Source organism: Phoxinus phoxinus, assembly GCF_949152265.1.
Source record: "Phoxinus phoxinus genome assembly, chromosome: 3".
Taxonomy (NCBI): domain Eukaryota; kingdom Metazoa; phylum Chordata; class Actinopteri; order Cypriniformes; family Leuciscidae; genus Phoxinus; species Phoxinus phoxinus.
This window is the reverse complement of record NC_136878.1, coordinates 3,331,067-3,355,601: the sequence shown is the minus strand read 5'-3', so window position 1 is coordinate 3,355,601 and position 24,535 is coordinate 3,331,067. Positions and strand designations below refer to the sequence as shown.

Sequence of the window (24,535 nt, the reverse complement as noted above, 5' to 3'; positions counted from 1 at the left end):
TATCTGTTGACTTGGTAGATTTTTAAAACTGACCAATTTTGCTAACAGGCCCAGTTGTCGGCAAGATGTTAATAATTTAAAGATTATCGGTCTGACCAATAAATCTATTTGAATTTCCTTGTAAAATAAAATAAAAAGTTTCTATTTTTGCTAAAACTATATTCACGTTAGTGATTAGTTTTGTTTTTCTTTATAAGAAAGAAACACACCTTTCCATGGCCGTTAATACTGCGGTCATCCAGTCACACGGTGGCGCTGTAGTTCCGTCGTTGTATATGTACGTCACTTCCGCTGCTGTAGTTCAGGACGGTCGTGCGCTGGCGGGAGTTCACCAGATTAAAGCATTTTAAACCTAGTTATTGGTTAGTATTGGACATAAAACTATTATTGTGTGTCTTACCACCGATTTTAAAACATTGACTAAAAGTTGTACGTCACATTTTTCCAAGTTTGTCTGAACGTGTCCCTCTTTGTTGCGGTTAGCGACTTTTTCCTTGCGTAACTCGACGGAGCCGGTATGAAAACGTGCCATTTGTTCTTAATCTGCGATTATTATGTGTTTAATCGCGTTACGTGTTCTTTGGGTATCTAAAATGTTCGATAATTTACTATACACTAGTTTTTCTGGTTAAGTTGATGGTTGGTGTGTCGGGGCACGAGCTGGACGCGCGCGCATGGCGCTCGCTATTGTGTGCGTAGTCTGTGTATTCCTGATATGACTGTGTATTCATCATAGTTATATTATTAATTTAATACACGGTGCTCTCTGTGTCTACACACAAGCTATTACAAAAAAAGAAAAGAAGAATGTGTCAAGTCAGTGTTTTAAAACGATAGTTCACAAAAATGAAATTCTGTCATTTACTCTTCCTCAATTTCCAAACCTGTATGAGTTTCTTTCTTCTCCAGAACACACAATATATTTTTAAGAATATGCTTAACTAAACAGTTGATGGACCCCATTGACTTGAATGGTATGGGGAAAAATACTATGATAGTAAGTTTTGACATTTAAAAAAAAAAAATATATATTTTGTGTTCAGTAGAAAAAAGTTTTTTACCACTTGAGGGTGAGTAAATGATGACAAATTTAAAATGTTAGGTCGGACTATCCCTTTAAGAGGATTTGTAATTTTGATGCATTTGTGTGACACATTGTGAAGTCGAGTATAGATGCAATCTGTCAATAATAACACATTCATCTCCTCTCTGTTGTGTATCACAGCAAACCTCTTCTGACGCTCGTCCTTATTTAAACACCATGGGCGACAGCGATGACGAGTACGACCGCAGACGCAGAGACAAATTCCGCAGAGAGAGGAGCGACTACGACCGTTCCCGGGAGAGAGAGGACCGGCGGAGAGATGACTGGAATGACAGGTGAGGAAGAGGGAATTAACCTGCAGAAGGGAATTACATTTATGCGTTTGGCAGAAGCTTTTATCCAAAGCGACTTGCATTGCATTTCAAGGTACACATTTCCATCTGCTACTACTTCCATCAAAGTAATCAGTTCTGAATTAAATGTCAACAGTATATAGATCTAAATATAGAGACACACACGCATATACAGGTGATACTCTGACAATTTGAATATGGTGCAAAAGTTCATTTATTTCAGTAATTCAACTTAAAAGGTGAAACTAATATATTATATAGACTCATTACATGCAAAGTGAGATATTTCAAGCCTTTATTTGTTATAATTGTGATGATTATGGCTTACAGCTTATGAAAACCCCAAATTCAAAATTAGAATATTGTGAAAAGGTTTTCATAAGCTGTACGCCATAATCATCAAAATAACAAATAAAGGCTTAAAACTTTTGCACCATATTCAAATTTGAGTATAACCTGTAGACTTTAATTTGTCAAAACCATGCAACACCACACTTTACAACTTTTTTCACTAACAAAACTCAGAATTAATACATTCTTTTTCAACCAGTCGGTTGCAAAGTATTACTGTATGCACAACTAACTGTGATTTGTAACTGTAGCAAGTGGTATTTATAATTCAGGTCCTCCATTTGAATTTCTTGGGTATGATATTAGTCAAAAGGCTTGTATGTTTGCACATTTTTATATGCATTTCTTGTGGTTGTCGTTTACTGGCGGCCCTCGGCTAGAGAGTGGGACCGGGGCCGTGAGCGGCGCAGTCGAGGAGAGTACCGGGACTACGAGAGAGGCAGACGAGAGAGATTCTCCCCTCCACGTCACGACATGAGCCCCCAGCAGAAGCGCATGAGGAGAGACTGGTAAGACCTGTCAGAGAGAGAAGAGTATTTGTACAATCCCACTTAGGGGTGTGCGATATATATCGTCTGCGATAATATCGTAATTGTTGTTTTAACGATGTGCGATTTGACATAATTGAGTATAGCTTATCCCTCACACACACGCAGAGAGTGCATGCATACTCCACCAGGGATCTCCAACACGTCGCTCGCGAGCCAGTAGCTCGTGGCCTGATTGGAGGTAGCTCGCGAGCCAAGGGGCCTTTCACATATTGCGTCTTTAGCGTAGGGGTGGGCGATATGAGCAAAAATACATATCACAATATTTTCCGATGTCCGGACGATATCGATATTATATTGCGATATGAGAAAAAAAAATTCCACCTTAGTTAAATGACAGGCAAAATATGCATTTAAACCCTAAATAGACAATTTCAATGGGGGTAAAATGTTTACATGGTACCTACAATTTCTGGTAAGCTATGGTTTTGTATTGTTGCTTGACACAAATTTCATGATTTCAATTAAATTCTTGTGATTTGATAATATTGACTCATTTGGATAAATATTAGGTACACAAGATGGGTGTTAATTTTCACAAGGAAAAAAACCCTCACCTAATGCTGTAAACACAGAGAGCCCTACAACAGCTGGTAGTAGCCTACAATTTAAATATAATGCGTTTATTGTAACAACTTTATTTAATAAAAAAACTAAATAAAAATTCGTTAGAATAGTTTGAAAAAGCATGATTTATAAACTCAATGAGGCTGTGAAATAGTGAGTAGATGAGTTCACCTGTTTGACGTTTAATGTCCCTGATAATCTCTGTAGTCCCATTTTTCAAGAAAGCAAAAGCTTTACACTTGTGAATTAAAAACACAGTTATTCATGTATTTTATGTCTTGGAATAAAACGTGAAAATATCTTGAGCTTGTGTTCACCACAGACTTGTTTCAAGCATTTAACCAACAACAACAAAAAAAAACCTGTTCACTTCAGGATGGTGGAACTGGAAGTGCTAAAATGCAGGTTTTGGTCTACAAATGTGTTATCCCTGCAGCACTAAGCAAATTAGTTTAAGTGACGTCAATGCATACCCTCTATTGTAGACTGATTATTTGCTTGGGGAAAACAATTAGACCATAACCTCACTCTGCATCTCTTCCTCCCTCTCATTTGTTTTCTCAGGGATGACCATGGAGGCGACCCGTACCATGGTGGCTATGATCTTGGCTATGGAGGCGGTGGAGGACCCAGCTATGCCCCCCCGCAGCCCTGGGGTCACCCTGACATGCACCTCATGCAGCCTCACCATGGGATCCCCATTCAGGCCAGGTGAGAGATGAGCAGCTGTAAAGTCCATTTCTAGGGCTGCCCTTGACTTAAAAAAGATAAAGCACCATTATTTTTCAAAAGCACAACATGTTGTTGTTATTGTGTGTAAGAAAATGTGATCTTTCGTTAACGATCTGTCCGTTACAGCCTGCCTAATTTCGCCACCTCTTGTGGATTTTTTTTCTTTTTCTTTTTTTTCTGCGACTAACCAACTAATAAAATCTTAGTCGACCAAGCCTTTTCTAGTCTACTAACGGTAACTCTACTATTAGGGGGCAGCTTCCTTCTAATTTCCTTCTATTTAAACCTGTGTGTTAAACATTTGTTCTTCTCTCTGGTCTTCCTCCAGGCTGGGAAACATCCACGATATGGATCTTGGTCCTCCCCCTCCTGTGATGAAGACGTTTAAGGAGTTCCTGCTGTCTCTGGATGACTCTGTGGATGAGACGGAGTCGGTCAAACGCTACAATGAGTACAAGATCGATTTTAGGCGTCAGCAGATGCAGGACTTCTTCCTGGCCCATAAAGATGAAGAGTGGTACGACAACAGTTGCTGTTTTTGCCCTAGTGTTTTGTTTTTAGGTGATGTTTGTGCATTAAGCTAGTGGGCGAAACAAGTCCTGCATCTCAACAAAGAAGAGGCTGATTTCTGCATCCTCCTGAACATTTGACTATCTCTATCAGTTTATAACGACACCTCTGGTTAGAATAGTTTAATTATGTTAAAAGGATTTTGGCTATACAGTTTTGTCTTTTTGTAGTACGACTTTGTAGTCAAATATACAAGTGATGCACCAAATAGATAATAATAATTTTTACTGAAATTTATTTTTTTAATTTTCCAACATACCTTCTGATGTTCATATTTGTTTTTGTGCTATAACTAATAGTTATCAGTTCACCTGCGCTTGAACTGATGCAGCTACAGTGTAAATAGTCACTGTGACAGTCGCACCATCAGAAGAGCGTTAATTAAATTAATTCGACCAATTATTTTTGGTTGCTGAAATTTTGGTGCATCATATAGTTATATTTTAATGCGTAGTTAATTTATTACCACTGTCAGTTTTGTTTTGAGACCTTTTTTTTTTACATTGAAATTTTTCATCATTTACTTGCCATAAGATTGAATGATAATGTCTATTTTGACATCAGTTTGTCTCTACAGCAACTCAATTGGTCTCGTCATTGACTTGATGCAGATGTTTTAAACATTCATTTCTTTTCAGGTTTTTGCATATTGATTTTTTTTTTTTTTTTTGGTTTACAAATTAACAAAAACCCTTCTTCCCTCCATCACCACCTCCACAAGGTATTGGAAGATGAGAAAAGCGCTTGGACCCGTCGCAGGAGTCGCTGTTAGTTAGTCAGGGTTTGCACTGCGCACAATGCAGCTGCCATTAGAATCAAAGTACCAGGGCTCTTAGTCAGACAGTCGAACACTCACAATCCAAACCTGCCGCCGCGTTCGGAAAGATTTTTTTTTTATTTTCTGTAGTGTGTGATGCCTTTCTTCCCCTTTCTTTTTCATTTTTGATATTTGGATCAATCAAAACCCCCCCAAATGTACACACTCCTCTGAGAAGACCGCTCTCAGTGTATATGTGTTGTAATGCGGGGAGTACATCAGGTAAATTTAGTGCACACAATGGAAAATGTTTCACCCAACTGTTTGACCTTCATTTCTTGATAATGCATCAGTTGTTATTGTTTTTCATTTTTCTTCTTTGGTGGTGAGTGTTACTGTATTACACACACTTAAACACAAGTTATTTTTATAGTATGTTAGTAAGACTGACAAGTGCACTTAAAGGATTGGTTCACCTCAAAATGAAAATTTCCTGATAATACTCACCCCAATGCCGTCCAAGATGTCCATGTCTGCCTTTCTTAAATGGAAAAGAAATAGTTTTTTGAGGAAAACATTTCAGGATTTTTATCAATATAATGGATTTCAATCGCAACCAACATGTTGAAGTCCAAATCAATGCCGTTTCAAAGGGCTTTGAAGTGCTTCAAACGGCTCTGCACAATCCCAGCTGAGGAATAGGGTCTAATCTAGCGAAACGATTGGTCATTTTCTAAAACAAATAAATAAAATTATATACTTTTTAACCACAATTGTTCGTCTTGTGCTGGTCTGCGACGCGCCAGGCATTACGTAATCACGTTGGAAAGGTCACGTTCACGTCATCTAAGTTATTTGTCTGTGTACTCCGGTTCAAAAGGGTAGGGAAGGGCGAAAAAATCATCTTTTTCTCCCCCAACTTCAAAATCGTCTGACATCTTTGTTTGAATTTAGAAAAAAATTTTCGTGACCTTTCCAACGTGATGACATAATACGTAGTGCATATCAGAGATGGTACAATACGGGCATTTGTGGTTAAAAAGTATATATACATTTTTATTTGTTTTAGAAAATGACCGATCGTTTTGCTAGATTAAACCCTATTCCTCAGCTGGGATCGTGCAGAGCCGTTTGAAGCACTTCAAAACCCTTTGAAACTGCATTGATTTGGACTTCATCATCTTGGTTGCGATTGAAATCTATTATATTCAGAAAAACTTAATTTCTTTTCAATTGAATGAAAGAAAGACATGGACATCTTGGATGGCATTGGGATGAGTAAATTATCAGGAAATTTTAATTTTGAGGTGAACTAATCCTTTAACTTCAGCCAATAAATTGTCATATGCTCTATTCAAAAACCTAGTGTGCTGTCAACTGCCTAAATATACAGCTACCTTCAAAGATCGTATCTTAACTAGAACAAAACATCAGGAATTGAATGATTTGGGATGCTCTACATGTACAGTTTGGCAATAACATGTTGCTAAATATCTATATTCATAATTTCTCGTCTCATTTTGGAAGGAGCCATGCAATGCTGTCTTTGAATCTAGCCAAACAATAAATCTTAGAAGGAAACGGCTCAGTAGTTTTGGAATAGAGCTACAATATTATATGACTATGTGGGATAATAAGGTTGTTAGATATAATTGTTTAGTTTAAGAATTGGTGGTTTATATTTAGATTTATCAAAGCATTTTAGGACAAGGTTAAAGCTTGCATGACTGGGAAATGGTTGCTAACGTATTGTTTTCTTCCCCAAACACCCCATTTGTCCCTCTTTCTCGTCTGTCCGCCTGTCAGGTTTCGTTCAAAGTACCACCCGGATGAGGCTGGGAGGCGCAAAGCAGAATCCCACAGTGCTCTACAGAACCGGCTGAACGTCTACATGTACCTCATGGACACTAGCTGGTTTGAAGCCGTCACTTTGGACATTGAGCGTGCTCCACAAATCACCAAGATTTTAGATGCAGGTTTGGAGAAGTGCTTTTCTTTTGCATGCTCATTTTAATCATCTAAACAAATTAAAATGGTAATTTACTCACCCTCATATCATTCCAAACTGTGGCCATTTGTTGATGCAGCAAAATTCAGTAAATTTTTTTGACCATTTTGAATGGACGGTGACATTTGGTTAGTGTTTCTCCAATGGCACGGAGAACTCTATAATGCAACTCTAGAGGACGGTTTTTCTAAATATGCACTAGCCTATATTATGCTGCGTTCACACCAAACGTGAATGGTGTCTGGCGCGAATTATTTCAATGTTAAGTCAATGTAAAGATGCGTTTATGCGCGTCTAGAGGTCCTGCGGCGCGAATGAGGCGTTAAGTAGACGCGAATTCCCCTCATTCGCGCGTCCAGGCCAGTACTTGAAAAATGTGTGGTCAGTAACGCCTTTCCCTGTATTCACACAGAGTACACGTGATCGTGAATTTGAAAGTGAAAAGTAAGCACGCATTGAAAAGCGATCTCTTTAGGGGCTCTGTATAATCCGTAATTTCCTTTTCGGCTTCGCCACATCCCTAATATCGGGGTCTTTACTGTATATAGTCAAACCAAAATTTATTCAGACACCAGGGTTTTGCCTGGCTCAAAGCGAGGCGGAGGTGGTAAAATCCTGATCATGTATTTTAATAAGAATTCAATTAGTATTTTTCGTATACCATCATAGCCTACTGTGTTCCCACAGCATTTTTGTGGGTGAATCTCTGTACCTCTTGGGGGGGTCCGGGGGGGGACCCCCCCAAGGGAGATTTTTTTTTTTTACATTTTAAAGATAAATTCATTAATCTGGTGCACGTTGAGTCCCCCGAATCCGCTGTTAAAAATAAATAATCCAACCGCCCAAACCTATGATATTCTCTGATTTAGATATCTGATCATCACATTACAAACAATTATTCAAATTCTCAGTGGTAAGCATGATGATATGGTAAAATATCACACTGAAGTAGGCTGCTTTAAAAATAACATTCATTTAAAATAAAAGTTCTTCTTTTGGCAAAATTAAATTTCCTTAATAGCCTAAACAGAGGCTCCCTTCAAACTTGTCAATGTTTCATTCGAGTCGAGCCGAGCTGGTACTGTGTAGTGGAAAAGCGCCTTTAGATAATACCAATTTAGGTCAACCAATTACCAAGCAATGCTTAATTTTCAGTCTGTGTTGTAAAAAGTTTGCATCCGCAATTAAAGAAAAAACACTTCAGCAAAAAATGGTCAGGTCAAAGTGTCTGAATAATGTTTGGTTTGGAATAATTTTACTGGTAGTCACTGTATGAAGAATTTCTGGGTATAATATGTCAGTTTACTTTATTTTGCTATCGTCACTTACATAAATTAACTACAGTGTCCGGTACCCACTAGTAAAAAATATCAATTTTATCTGGTGTCTGAATCATTTTTGGTTTGACTGGATTTCCTCAAAGCAAGCGTTTTGTTTGTTTTCGTTAGCCGTGATAAAGATGGAAGGAGGAGGGGACAATGACCTGCGTATCCTCGAACAGCCCAGCGAGGAAGAAGAGGAGCGAGAGAGACTCTCATCTGGTGGACCTGGTTCTGAACCTCCCAAACGGGACGAGCCCCGGCCTGCGGATGTCGAGCGCAAACCCTCTATTGAAAAAGAGAAGATTGTGAGTGAATGTTGCAGAATGGATCAAAGGATCATGCAGTATTGGGAGGAGCGATGAGGTTTAATGTTGTACGTCAATAGGGAGAGGCTGATGAGGAGACTGAGAAAGATGCAGCCGCTTCTGCCGGAGGGAGTGAAGGAGAGAAGACCGAGAAGGAAGCACCTGCCGAACCAATCCCAGAACCCAAGAAGGTTAGTTAGCTAAGTACTAGTGCGTTGGGTAGTTGACGTGCCATTTATTGGGCCAGACTGCTTTGTAAATATGTGTTATCTTTATTAGATCTTAGGTGTCTACTTGCTTTCAATGCAATCCAGTGTAATGGCATTCCAGTGTTTCCCATTAATGACCTACACTGTGGCGGCCCGGCGATAGTCGAATCGAAAATATAAAATATCTCTATCATTGTGTTTTGACCCATCTATCAATCAATTAGGGCTGGGTATCGATTCAGATTTTCCATTTCGATTCCCGATTCGTCTCTGAATTATAGATTTAATACAAATCCTATATTTATTTAAAAAAAAAACTGAACATAAGTTTACAAGTGGTTAATTAATGAAAAGAAATTAAGAGCCACAGACCTGTATATTAAACTCTTTTTATTTTAGGTACACTCGAGTACATTAAAACCCAACTTCAAATGCATACAATGAATAGACAGGATTTTGATGAGAGATGAAAAATTGATGCTGAAAATAGGAAAAAGTCCTTGATCAGACAGGATCAGGTTATTTTATGTTTATGATAAAACTAACATCAAATCTCAGAGCAAAACATGGAGGCTGCAAGCCTATGAACAGTGGAGGAAAAATAAGTGGAGGTGATAAATAAATATGGGAAAAAATATAGATTTTTGGCCTTTGAGAATCGATTTTGAATCAACCACATTTTAAAAATCGATTAATCGGAAAATAATTTTTTTTGCTCAGCCCGACTATCAATCAAGGACATGTTCGCAGCACTATTCACTAGAACAGAGTGCCTCAAATGATTTTTAAAGCATGTCAGTTCACAATAAACTCAATCTCTGCATGTGTTCATTTTTTTTGTGCATTTGGGAATGAAATATGCATCAGTCACACTTTCATATTCATAGGGCTGGGCATCGTTCAAAATCTTTCGATCCGGTGCCAATTTCGATACCTCAGTTTCGATACCGGTTCCTAACGATACTTTTTTCGATACCAATTTTATGAAATCTATTTTAACAAGATTACATAACATATTACCTCAGAAAAACTTTTATTTTTTTAGTTTTATTTTTTCAGTTTGACTCATGCTCCTTAGCCAGTGCACAAAGGAATAAAAAATGTTTTATAAAGCGCTCATGCTCACCAAAGCTGAATTTTTGAATAAAAAAATACAGTAAAACTTTAGTAATATTGTGAAATAGTATTACAATTTAAAATCGTATCTAATATATTTCAAAATGTAATTTATTCCTGTGATGTCAAAGCTGAATGTTCAAAATCATTACTTCAGTGTCACATGACCCTTCAGAATATGAAAACAGTTTGCTGCTTAATATTTTGGAAACTATGATATTTTTTTTCATGATTATTTTATGAATAAAAAAATCAAAAGAAAAGCATTTATTTAAAAACGAAATATTTTGTAACATTACACATGTTTTAATGTCACCTTTGATAACTTTAATGCATCCTTACTGAAAAAAAATTCTGACTAACCAACACATTTTTGAACGGCAGTGTACATTCAGTAGGTTATTATTTATTGCAATATAAACACTGGAGTGATCAACAAGATATCTCTTCATTTACCAGTCGAAGACGGAGCAACTTTCTGCTCTTATGTTTACTCCGTGCACTGTCAAGGTCTTCATCATGTTTGTCGTGGTACCGGTCTTTGCAGCAATTATTTTACCGCAAATACTGCATCGCGCTGTTGGCATCGAGCCTGGAGAAATGTACCCACACTTTTGATCGATTTTTCCACATCTTTAAGGTATTATGTGTGTGTGCTCGCGTCTCATATGAATATGAGCGCGGAGAGTTTGTGTGTGTGTGTGTGCTCGCGGCTTATAAGTATGCGTGTCGAGAGTTTGTGCGTGCGCGCGCGCGTCTCATATGAGTGTGCGAGGAGAGTTCCGCGTGTTTCGTGTGAAGAGAGTTTGCGTGTATGTGCGTGAGCGACTTTATGTGTGTCGTTGTGCATTTCATATGTATTTGTTTGAGCACTGACGTTGACGAGTTAACTCCTTAGGTATCGAAATCTGGAACCGAACAACATGTCATTTTTCGATACTCGATAGTATCGAGGCAATTCGGTCGGTACCTAAAAAGTATCGAGACTCGGTGCCCAGCCCTACATATTCACATTATTTCCAACATTTTTGCGGACGGATGTAAGAAAGCATTTGTATACACGTTTTGTCATAGAAATGTAAAGGTCTCCCAACAGTTTTTAGCCTAAATAAAAGCTCAAGGCTTTAACTTCTTGCATGTAATGCAAGTGTACAGTAAATAAAATAATATACTTTTTTTTTTTTTTTTTTTTTTAGAATGTTTATAGACTTTAAAATATATTATTTAATATGTAAACTCGTATGGAAAACACTGCATTCTTTCTCTCGCTAGCTGAGTAAGAAGAGGAAGAGGAAGCACAGTGGAGACAGTGAAGATGAAGCCAGTGCATCTGAGAGCGAATCCGATTCCGACTCCGACTCGAACTCTCACTGCTCCGAGAAACCCTCAGAGAAAGAGAGAGAACCCGACGAGGGAGAGGATAAGGAGGAAGAGGAAGAAGAGGAGGGGGAAGGTCAGTGTCAAGGCTTCTGGCAATGAATCAGCAGTGTGCAAAAATGAAAATAACCCCATGATTTACTTGCACTCAAGCCATCCTATGTGTACATGACTTTCTTTCAGACTAATACAATCAGAGTTAAATAAAAAAAATGTCCTGGCTCTTCCCAGCTTTATAATGGCAGTGAATGTCCATTTCTCTTTTGAAGTCCATTAAAGTGCATCCATCCATGATAAAAGTGCTCGAAACGGCTCTGCTGAAGTGAATTTTCATGTAAAAAAAAAGGCCATATTTAATGGGTAATTAAACCCTAAAACAATTTTTTTTAGTTCATGATCTGTAAGACTGGGGCTTTATTAATTGTGTTCATCGATTGAAGTAAATTATTTGACATTTGGGTATAAAGTGTTTTAATTCTACAATATGTGGTGTAAAAACGTCTGAGTGCTGCCCTCTTCAGGTTGAACGGTGGCTACTGCAGTTGCAATAATTTTTAAAGGGAATTGGTGGAGCTTGTTTGTTTGAAACCTTAAGAGGCGTCAGTTTATGATACTCATACATCCGACGTCATGCATGCGTCACAGGTTACTCCTTTTATGATGAATAGATGCACTTTTATCATGGATGGATGCACTTTTCTTTAATGGACTTCAAAACAGAATTGCAATTCACTCCCATTATCAAGCTTGGAAGAGCTAGGACATTTTTTTAAATGTATATAACTCTGATTGTATTTGTCTGAAAGAAGAATGTCATATACACCTAGTATGGCTTTAGGGTCAGTAAATCATAAGGTACATTTACATTTTTGGGTGAACTATCTCTTTAAAGTTTCATGGTTGTGACAAACATGCTTCTGGTCTTTTAAAGCCGCTGATGTGAAAGAGCGGACGGAGGAGCAGAAGGAAAGAGAGAAAGAAAAGGAGAAGAAGCCGAAGGATGATCAGCCTCCCCGACCTCGACCTCTTCACAGGACCTGCTCTCTCTTCATGAGGAGCATCGCTCCCACCATATCTAAAGCGGAGATCGTCGCTGTGAGTGTTCACACACAAACTCTGCTGAGTTTCGCTGTTATTGTCCATGTCGTTGTTGAATGCTGATGACTAAAGACTTGGCTCTTTCTCGGCAGCTGTGTCGACGTTATCCAGGATTTATGCGCGTTTGTTTGTCAGAACCGCAGCCAGAGCGCAGGTAAGTTGAATTACATTAAGGATAGAGGATATTTGACTGTGATTTGTTGCATTTTCTGTTAATCTGCTTTTGAAATATGAATTCATATCACTGCAGGTCCTTCATATCATAAATTCAGTTTTTATCAAATTTAAGGTCATAAAATGTCTAAGTTATAACACATTTTTTAATTATTGAAAGAGGTCTTAAATTTGGGGATGTAAAAACAGGAATTGTAATAAAACCTAATGTGATTATTTCACTTTAAAAGGCTATCATTTAATTTATAGAATGTGATCGCTGCACATCTCAAAGTAAAAAATCCAATATTGGTCAACTTCTGATACACATGTATTGATATACAGGTACAAACCAATTTTAAACATGAATTTGCTGAATAAAACACACCTTGAGTATTTTAAACTTGCAGTTCCACATTTTGCTCATAAGCAGTATAAAGTTGAATGTGTCCAGCAGTTTAATGAAGAGAATCTGAGATACATTATTTTCAAGATTGTATTGGTTTGTTTCTGTATGGACATGGTGGTAATTGTATTTGTGCAGGTATAAAGTCTTAAATGTATTTTTTAAAACTCTGAACATAACCTGGTTTTGTGAAAAACGCCATAAAAATAAATGTTATTTAATTTAATTCTTAGATAACTTTAAACTTAGATTTTTCTCCATTTAAAAGATGAATCGTTTACATAAAATAGTATTTATAGCCTAGTAGATTCAAAACGGTTATATATTATTTTTTTTCCATACTGAGGAAGGCTTGCAAGCCAAAACGTCTCTTGTATTATTCTCCTGTAAAAAAAAAAGTGAAATAAAGTGACTAAAAGGACTTTGAATTTTGAGTGCAGACCATAGCTCTATTCTTGATATCCCCCCCAACTTTTTACTAAATTAACATTAATTTATGTGCCAATATTTATGTGCTTCACTAAATTGTTTAAAGTTCCCACATCTCCTTTCATGCATTTAAATTAAGTGCAGGGTTCCCACGGGTCCTTGAAAGGCCTGGAAAGTTTTTGTAAATAAACATGCAGGTCCTTGAAAGGGCTTGTCATTTCTTGCTTCTAACTAAAGACAGAAAAATGCCTAAAAGCTGCTGTGTGACGAGATGTACAGCAAACAAGCTAAGAAACCCAGAAATAAGTTTTTATAAGCTGTCGACCCCAAAAAACGAGTGTATAAGGACATAAAAGTGGATCCGGCAGTTGAGACGGAGCGTAACGTGTCTCATTTCTCTGAGAACTAACGTACGCCCGCTGGAGAAGAACGTTATCGCCAACACAGGATCGCTTATCTTACAGAAATATAATATATAAAACTGACATTTGGATATTTGACTCACCAGTGACCAAATGTTTAACTTATTGCACACGCAACTGTGTTTTTAGTGTCAGGATCCCACAATTTACCCATTCGTTCCAGCCTGTGTCCACTTTTAAGTCATTAAACACTCGTTTTTTGGGGTCGACAGCTTATAAAAACGTATTTCTGGGTTTCTTAGCTTGTTTGCTGAACACCTCGTCACACAGCAGCTTTTAGGCATTTTTCTGTCTTTAGTTAGAAGCAAGAAATGACAAGGAGGCAGCCTCTCGCAATGCAGAGTCAATGGAGACAGTTGGATTGTCCCGGTGGGCGTGGTCTTCAGATTATGACGCGTTACGCTCTGTCTCTATGACGTTCACACGCACAAAACTGTAACAATGTATCTTACAAGGTAACACGATGTAACCTTCCTCTCACTTGAAATGTGTCCCCACATTAAGTCCTTGAATTTGAGGGTATTGGACCTGGAAAGTCCTTGAAAGGAGTTAACCAAGGTGTAGGAACCCTGTAAGTAAATTTCTCATCTGTGTGGCCCAGGTTTTTTAGGCGTTGCTGGGTGACCTTCGACAGGGGTGTGAACATCAAAGAGATCTGCTGGAACCTGCAGAACATCCGGGTGAGTTCTAGAGCCATCCGCCTGACGAACCATCATGCATAGCAAGCGTCTCGCTCATTCTCTCCCCCTGTTCCTCTTCGCCCAGCTGCGGGACTGCGAGTTGGCTCCCGGAGTCAATCGAGATTTGGCGCGCCGTGTGCGTAACGTGAACGGAATGACTCAGCACAAGCAGGTTCTCCGTAACGACATCAAGATGGCTGCTAAACTGATCCATGCACTGGATGACCGGGAGAGACTCTGGAACCACAAACCCAGAGAAGAGACGGCCGCTCTAGAGGTAATCTCACTTGCACAACCTCAGACTGATACAATTTGAAATACCTTGACTAGTAATGCTAGGGCTGGGCGATAAAACAATAATGATATGTCTTGTACAAGACATGTAATCAATATCAATGAAAAATGCGTTCGATAATTATTATTTTTTTCTTCGTCGGAAGAAACCAGAGGTTGCAAAGCAAGTTTGGTTGGATGAACAAAGGTACTCACTCCCTGGTAACCTAGCAACGTAGGGAGTGACACGCTAACAGCCAATCATGTAACAGGAAAAGTCAGCTCGCCAGTATGGCTGGCGACTGTATCAGGTTTGTTTTTTATGTTGCAGATGTAAAGTCTACCTCCAGTTATATTTTAATTTCTCCTATGTTTACAAAACACTGCACATATTTTAAAACCCTTTATTCGCCAGAAGGTGAATCCGCTAGTGAACTTCCTAGTACTAAACTTGCAGAAAATAGTTATTCTCAGGTTTCTCTCTGTTTATATTTAACACTGCACTATTTTATTACACTTTATTAAGCATTTATTGCGTATTCTTTAATTTTGCACCTTAATGTTAAGAGGTAATTAAGTGTTCATTGTGATTTTAGACTTATGTTTACATTTTAATTATTTAAGGTGTTTTCCATGATTGTGTTGACATTTCTGCCTTTATAACTGAGGAAGGTTAAGTTTAAAATAAAAATGTTTAAATGTAATCTCTTTTTCTCCTGGTCCTTAAAAATATCAATAATTCTCGATATCGACCGATATGAATCGCTTATATCGTGATACAATTTTCAGCCATATCGTCCAGCCCTAAGTGATGCTCAAGTTTGTTTTGCAGGGCTGAATCAGTGATGTTTAAATGATGTGTTTTGACTGTCAGTGTGTATTTTCATGCACACAATGTGGATTAGGGCTGTCAAAATGTCTGAATTTGAATTTCTTTCTTAAATATTAGCATATTATATTCAAATTCTAAAGGCAATATTTAATGTTAAGATTAAACAGTACTGTATTGTCTTATATGCCCACAAGAGGGCGCAAGCGAGCACAATAAGCAAATATAAACCAAATCAAGCATTGCTGCTTTTATTGAAATGACATTCACTTTTTAAAGTGAATTAACTTTTGAAACAATTGTTCATAAATAAACAAGGAAGATTAGTTTACAGTAGTGCATAAAACTGTAAGTGCATCAGTAACCTGAGAAAACACGCTTCAACAGACAGCGTAATGTACTACATGAATACAAAATGCAAACTGCCATTCAGAAACAATCCACTTCTGTTCACTACATCTACATATTGTTAGTCAAAAACACCAAACGGTAAACTTGATCTGCAGCGAGTGCTGAGCGCTTTTTATTGACAATGTTTCCAGCTGATGAAAACACGCTCATGCCAGGTTTGGTCAAGTATGTCAATGCCCGATTTTTGTCACCAACTGACAGTTTTTGTGAGCAGGAAGTCTTTTCCTGGTATTTTTTCAAATGAACAACGCAGTCGCACCTCGTTGTATACTGGATAAGCTAACAAACACAAACCGCGTCAGTTACGTCGTCATCATGTCTCAAGCGCCTCTTGACACCAAAAATAATATTGTAATTTAATTAGACAAATATTCTAATTATCTCACAGCCGTAATGTGGATAAGCTACAATAGGTAAACATGTCTGTCAGCTGTTAGGAGGACACTCGCTGGATTGTCAATATTGTGGCATGATCAACTCTTTCTCTTTACTAAACAATACAACTTTCTGAAATGTCTCGTTATAATTCAATCAGTGTTTAATCAGCAGAAAGATGTCAGTAAAATAGCTTGTCAAGTAATGTTACGTTTACCTCAGGAATGAACTGTCCATAGCTTGTCAAATAAAATAAAAATATTGGAGATGGAATTATATTATCAGAATTTATATAAAAACTGCTTTATGTGAAGTTTAAATGTTTGTCCAGTCAATTAAAAAAATATTCAGACATCAGATATAATTCTTTTTTTTTTTTTTTTTTACTATAGTTTACACTATTTACACTATAGTTTATTTATGTAAGTGAGGATAGCAAGGTGTCTGAATAAATTTTGGTTTGACTATGTATATAATATTTGATTAAATAATTTTGGTCTGGGTTTTCATGTAAATTACAAATTTAATTTTGGTTTTAGTAGTTATTTTGGAAACATCTTCACTGAGCTTTTATCTAATTATTTTATTTTTTTTATGTTTTCCCTTTTTTTCTGCAGATCCCTGCTCAGAACCCCATTCTGAAAAACATCACTGATTACCTCATAGAGGAAGTGAGTGCAGAGGAGGAAGAGCTTCTGGGAAGTGCCGGAGGAGCCGACTCCGAGGAGGGATCCAAAGAGGGAAACCCCACCGAGATCACTGTGGAGAGAGACGAAAAACTTGTCAAGGTCTGAACGAGACTTCAAATGTCCAGCATATATCTAAGCCTCTTTTTTTTTTAGGACCATTCCCGGTTCATTGTCATAAGGGGAGATCTTGTGCTAAATTAGTAGTGGTGTCAACAATAATCGATTCGGCGATGCATCGCAATGCGGGATATGCACGATTCAGCATCGATGCGGCAAAGTGCCATAATCGATTATGTCACTGTTTATTTTCTCGCCTTGAGTTGGACAATAAAGTTACTTTCGTGGGCATAACAACAACAACAATCAAGACGGCTGAGGCGGAAGGAGATGACCGCGATAGACGGGTAATTAAAAACGCACCCAAAGCTTGGAAAAGCGGACATCTGGGCACATTTCGATTCTACGAAGTTAATGGGAAACTTAACAAGACGAGGCTGAACACAGGAGCGCAGCTTCGCGGCTGAGACACGAATAGACTAACATAAAGCTTTTACTCTTAAACACAAAAGGCACGTCCATTTGAATAAACAAATAATATTTATTAAACAAACCAGATCAAGAGCAAAAACGAAATAAAATGCATAACTGAAAAATAAAGCATAGGCTCAAAACTAATACAAACAGTGGCACTGCGCATTGGGCTCCAATAATTATTTTCCGTCTTCTAAAAAAAAAATGCTGCCACACTGCCGATGTCTTTGTTGACATGGTAGAGGAGGACTGACTATGAATTAAACGGTCTCTCAATTAAATAAATAATATTTTGCAAACCTTCTAGCCTAATTTCTTCAGTCTGTCTCTCTTCTCCGGTGGGTTGGGCTAATCCAAAAGAAGTGAAAACAAGGGGGGTGTTCTGAAGACACACTGTTACCTGTGAAACAGGGGTGCTCTGAAAACACCCCCATTTGCAATTAGTGCTTTCCACCTGATGAAACGAACGCGGCAAAACTGATGAAACGAACGCGGCAAAACTGATGAAATGAACGCGCAAAACGAATAAAATGAACGCGGGAAAACTGATGAAATGAACGCGCAAAACGAATGAAATGAACGCGGCAAAACTGATGAAATGAACGCGGCAAAACTGATGAAATGAACGCGGCAAAAAATCGACCAATCAGAATTTTGGTCAAGCCAGAACGTATCGACCAACAATCAACTGGGAGATTACAGCCCTAGAAAGCAGTGATTTATGTTTTCTTTTTCAGGTTTGAAAATGCCATATCCAATACCCTGTACCATTCAATTTTATTTTGTTTAATGACATTTATGTCAAAGATACAGGAGAGTGATAATACACACATAGCAGCCAAAAAAATCTGTTGTTCAATATATGACTGCTTGTATTGCCTCATGACTGATGAAAAAATTGCCTTGTTGTGTGCAGTAGAATTTTGATGCATCGCAATGCATCGTAGAATCGAATTGAATCGAATCGTTACCTGGTGAATCGTAATTGAATCGAATTGTGAGGGCAGTGCCAATGCACACCCCTATAAATTAGGGCTGCACAATATATCGAAATATCGCAAATGTATATATCGCAATATGCATATCGCAACAGCTTGCAATAAATGGGGTCATAAACAAAAGACAAAGTTGTTTTAGCTTTAATAAGTATCAGGATATATTTAATTCATACAGTGAAAACTAAGCAATGTTTTATTTTGATATTTTATGATTCAGTATCTTTTATTTAATAAACCTAATGTAGGATAACCTGAACCCCTGTGGTTTACACTGATGTTAAAATAACACTTCTTATGCGACAGTAAAACACTGATGTTCACTTTCAGAAGTTATAAGGATGTTTTCTTGTCATAATAAGAATGTGAAACACATGTAGGTTATATCATTTTAAAGATAATTTAAAGATAATTTAAGTTTATTTTACACACACTAAGCATTATCGTATCGAATATCGCATTATTTAAGGAGTTATCGCATATCACATTTTTCTTCAATATCGCACAGCCCTAATTTTCATGGATATAATTGTGCAAAAAAACCACCTAACTCATAAATAGGTTTCATTTCCATTGTTTCACCTTAGGCCACTATTGTTTCATGTTTTATGTATTTTATTCTGTCAGTGAAATTGGGTCCAGGTCTTTATCTCAGTTTGTTTCTCTCAAAACTTTCATATATATGTATCTTTTTTTATTTTTATTTTTAATACAGTGTTGGATAAACTGGGAAGATATTGTTAGATTAATTGCTTCTATTGCTCTCCTCATTTGTAAGTCGCTTTGGATACAAGCGTCTGCTAAATGATTAATTGTAAATGTAACTAACAAATGTAGTTTCTCCTTCGAAACCCATTCCTCAGGAGTGTAATATGTTGGTTTTCTCCCAGGTGTTGGATCGTCTCCTCTTCTATCTGCGTATCGTTCACTCTATTGATTATTACAACACCTGTGAGTACCCGAGTGAGGATGAGATGCCGAACCGCTGTGGCATTATCCATGTGCGAGGGCCGATTCCCCCCAACCGCATTACTCACAGAGAAGGTAAGCGCTGCTAAGAAATGACTAGTGTAGAAGTGTCGTTTATTCTGCCTTAAAATACTTTCTCTTAGAGCTGAGGCGGGAGGATATATGTAGGGGTGTAACGATACCCTCATGTCACGATTTGATAGATGTGTGACCCTGGACCATGGGTAATTTTTTTAAATTGATGTATACATCACATGAAAGCTGAATAAATAAGCTTTCCATTGATGTGTGGTTTATGATAGGACAATATTTGGTGGAGACACAACTATTGAAAATCTGGAATCTGAGGAGCAAAAAAATCTAAACATTGAGAAAATCTCCTTTAAAGTTGTGCATTTATGTTCACGATTGTGCTGCATTCACTCACAAAAATACATGTTTTATATATTTACAGCAGGACATTTGCTAAATATCTTCATGGAACATGATCTTAATATCCTAATGATTTTTGGCACAAAAGAAGATACTGAACTCATGATACGATATTGCGATACTCCAAGACATTTGGTAAACGGTTAACAAAAAAATGTACTGTTGATTTAAATGCTAAATTTGGTATTTCATTCGGGGTGGAAACGGGGTGGCTTAGACTTGGTTGTAACCTAATGCACTGCACAATAGTGACTATTGAAATATTGACTTTTTTTTCATGATTCTGAAGCTGAAAATACATAATTATTTTAGACGAATATGCTTGCACTCTGGATATGTTTAAAATAATGTAGGCCACTGGTAACTAGACATTAGGCAATATCAGGACCCACAAATATTCCCCCATTGCATTATTATATATGTGACCCTGGATCACTTCACCAGTCTGGAGCCGCACGGGTATATCTGTGGCAATAGCAACTATACATTGTATGGGTCAAAATGATCCTTTTTTCTTTTATGCCAAAAATCATTAGGATATTAAGTAAAGATCATGTTCCATGAATATATTTAGTAAATGTCCTACCGTAAATATATAAAACATGTATTTTTGTGAGTGAATGCAGCACAATCGTGAACATAAATGCACAACTTTAAAGGAGATTTTCTCAATGTTTACATTTTTTTGCTCCTCAGATTCCAGATTTTCAATAGTTGTGTCTCGACCAAATATTGTCCTATCCTAACAAACCACACATCAATGGAGAGATTATTTATTCAGCTTTCAGATGATGTATACATCTCAATTTCAAAAAAATTACCCTTGTGACTGGTTTTGTGGTCCAGGGTCACATATAGTAGTTTAATGTAGTACTGACACTAAAACTAAACTTTAATTTTTCTTTTGGGTGAATATACACAATACATATTGTTGCATTCTTGTATTGCGATATATTGTGACACATCTATAATGATGTATTGTGGTGGTGGTATTAAGTGTTTAGTGCAGGGGTGTCCAAACTCAGTCCTGGAGGGCCACTGTCCTGCAGAGTTTAGCTCTTGCCTGCCTCAACACACTTACCTGGAAGTTTCTAGTATGCCTAGTAAGACCTTGATTATCTGGTTCAGGTGTGTTTAATTAGGGTTGGAGCTAAACTCTGCAGGACAGTGGCCCTCCAGAAGCAGGATTGGACATCTCTGGTTTAGTGTATATTGCTGTGTTGTGGGTGTATATAGTTGTGAATTGCATGTCTGCTTAAATTTGTTGACAAACACATGAATGAGAAAATAAAGCACAGGACATGCTTGACATTAAAAATAAAGCAACTTCTGACTCAACCAATGGCCAAAGGTTTTACAGGATTAGCTGTTTGTTTGATGCAACAAATTTCAAAGAAATGTAACTGAAAAATCACTGCTTTTTTTGACCATCTTGTAGTGTCCGACTGGCAAAAGACATTTGAAGAGAAGCTGGGACACTTGTTCAGTGTAAAGGAAAGCCTGTCTGAAGACGAGGCGGCGAAGATGGGCCGCAAAGATCCAGAACAGGAAGTTGAAAAGTTTGTGTTGGCCAACACACAGGAACTGGGCAAAGACAAGTGGCTTTGTCCTCTAAGTGGCAAAAAGTTTAAGGTGTGTGTGATTTTTAAAAATTCGTTCCTTGCTCATGCAGTAGTTCATCTGGTATCATCAGGATGCTTGTTTTTTACTAAATCAATAAAAATATCAATCAATCGATCTCTCTCAAGGGCCCAGAGTTTGTGAGGAAGCACATCCTAAACAAACATGGTGACAAGATTGAGGAGGTAAAGAAAGAGGTGGTGTTTTTCAACAACTTCCTGATGGATGCAAAAAGACCCTCCATCCCAGAGATGAAACCGCCGCCGCCTCCAGGTCCAGGACAAGGTAAAGCAAGCTGGGGGAAAAAAAGTCAAAGTTGTAAATACAGGAGAAACTGGAAAAATTAGAATATGGTGCAAAAGTTCATTTATTTCAGAAATTCGACTTAAAGGTTGAAACTAATATATTATATAGACTCATTACATGTAAAGTGAGATATTTCAAGCCTTTATTTGTTATAATTGTGATGATTATGGCTTACAGCTTATGAAAACCCCAAATTCAAAATTAGAATATTGTGAAAAGGTTTTCATAATCCATAATCATCAAAATTATAACAAATAAAGGCTTGAAATATCTCACTTTGCATGTAATGAGTCTATATAATATATTAGTTTCACCTTTTTAGTTGAATTACTGAAATAAATGAACTTTTGCACCATATACATTTTTTTCCAGTTTCACCTGTACATTATTGGTGTAAGTAAAAAAAAAAAAAGTAATTCCAAAGTGTTGCTTGCCATTTCTTTGTAATTTTACTAGCAATTTAAAAATAGTTTCTATACCAATTTGTATCAGTGCATCTGTCAGTCTTGTTGATTTGATATTAAATCAGAAGTTGGAGATATGAAATTAATATTTGTATTTTTGTTTCTCTCTGTAGGAGTGCTTTCACCCGGAGGTCTTCCATTCCCGCCTCAGGCTCCTCAAGGGCTCATGGGTTTCGGCCAGCCCAGACCGCCAGTTATGGGTTACGGAGGTGTGTGTTTGTGTTACAGAAGTATAGCTAGAGTGAGAATGGTGGTTAGCAAGGGTGGAAATCTTCTGGGAGTCGTGATGCAATTGCAAATCAATTTAATGCATCTCAGTTTTTCATCTGTGGTGCAACAATTATGGTACATCTAGCTTTTACTTTTAAACGTATTTGAAAGCTTTAAAGGGATAGTTCACCCAGAAATGTAAACTCTGTCTGTAATTACTCTCCCTCATGTTGTTCCCCGTAAGACTTTCCTTCATCTTCTGAACACAAATTAAGATATTTATGATTAAATCTGAGAGCTGTCTCACTCCATGGGCTGCCAAGTAATCGATATCTGCCGGCCCAGAAAGTTAGTAAAGACATCGTTAAAATAGTCCAAGTGACTACTACCAAGTGAGAGCCTGATTGCAAAAACAAGTCTCCCCATTAAATCCATGTCCCATGCACACAATTATAATGTTATGTAGACTATATGATAGACTTGTGTTGCACGTAACTGTATTTCCCTTTTATAAGTGATTTCAATCATATTTCAAGCAATTCAAAACCATCATGTTGAATAGTTGCATCTGAAGAGTCTCAGCTGGAGGAAATAATGCATTATTTATCAGCTTATATATACATAGGCCAACTTTTTCTTATCGAGCCGATAAAGATAACATTAAAAATTAATATACATCTGCCGATATATCGCGCATCCCGAGAATTTACAACATGGCAGGGTTTTTAAAATTCTGTTTTCCACAATCAATTTTGCAGTTAATGAACTGAATTTGTGCATTTAACGCGCCGTTTCATTGCAGTGCATCCGTACATCAATTTTTAAAAATCTAAACCCCGACTGTCACCTTTTTCAATGCTGAATGATGCCATATTGAGGTGTTTCTTCAACGTTTAACAGGTGGCCCTCCTTACCCACCGAACCAGTATGGTGGAGGTGGACGGGGCAACTACGACAACTTCCGCGGGCAAGGCGGTTACCCCGGAAAACCTAGAAACAATCGGTGAGTTGATTTTGTATTTCAGTTTTGATTTATCTGAACACAGTCAGGACACGAGTGATATGTGACCCTGGACCACAAACCTGTCACATGGGTCAGTTTGTTAAAATTGAGATTTATACATCATCTGACATCTGAATAAATAATCTCTCCACTGATGTGTGGTTTGTTAGGATAGGACAATATTTGGTCGAGACACAACTATTGAAAATCTGGAATCTGAGGATGCAAAAAAATGTAAACATTGAGAAAATCTCCTTTAAAGTTGTGCATTTATGTTCACGATTGTGCTGCATTCACTCACAAAAATACATGTTTTATATATTTATGGTCAGAAATTGACTAAATATCTTCATGGAACATGATCTTAACATCCTAATGATTTTTGGCATAAAAGAAAAATGGATAATTTTGACCCATATGTATAGTTGCTATTGCCACAGATATACCCGTGCGGCTCCAGACTGGGTTTGTGATCCAGGGTCACTTGTTGTATTAAGCTCTTTTAGGATGTTAATAGATAAGCTTTAATATTTTTTTTCATCTCTTTTCCAGAATGATGCGTGGGGATCCTCGCAATATCATTGAATATCGTGATTTAGACGCACCAGACGATGTGGACTTCTTTTAGAGCTCCAGTTTTATTCTCTCCATTTTAATCATTTTCCTTTTTTCTTTTTTACAGTTTTTTCCCCCCAGCATTTTCTTGTTTTTGCATTCATTCCAGAAGCCGAAGTCTCTTTCTGTTCACTCGCATGAATTACAGAAGCGCTGCACCTGAGGTGAACGCATGTCCTTTACGTCGAGTGTTATTGCGTACTCAGTGTTATAGAATGAGCTTGTGCTTGTGGACTTTTTTTCTTCCAATAAAACTTTGGTTTGGATTATTTTTGTGTACTGTATTGTTTTTTTATTTAATTCAAATTGATTGTAATTTAATCATGTATAATTTTACATTAAAGGAGAACTCCGGTCAATTTTAA

At 37.5% G+C, this 24,535-nt stretch overlaps 1 protein-coding gene across 1 annotated transcript; it reads left to right on the top strand.

Annotated features, from left to right (window-relative positions):
- Positions 1–256: 256 nt before the first annotated feature.
- srrt (serrate RNA effector molecule homolog (Arabidopsis)) lies at positions 257–24,535 on the top strand. The gene is made up of 20 exons (XM_079607217.1): positions 257–362; positions 1,226–1,380; positions 2,130–2,258; positions 3,429–3,575; positions 3,925–4,113; positions 6,730–6,899; positions 8,380–8,558; positions 8,639–8,749; positions 11,156–11,336; positions 12,192–12,355; positions 12,451–12,512; positions 14,370–14,448; positions 14,534–14,725; positions 16,954–17,124; positions 19,442–19,595; positions 21,391–21,584; positions 21,701–21,857; positions 22,456–22,551; positions 23,453–23,555; positions 24,108–24,535. The coding sequence occupies exons 2-20, from the start codon at positions 1,262–1,264 to the stop codon at positions 24,181–24,183; spliced, it is 2,673 nt and encodes an 890-aa protein (XP_079463343.1). The 5' UTR covers positions 257–362; positions 1,226–1,261; the 3' UTR covers positions 24,184–24,535.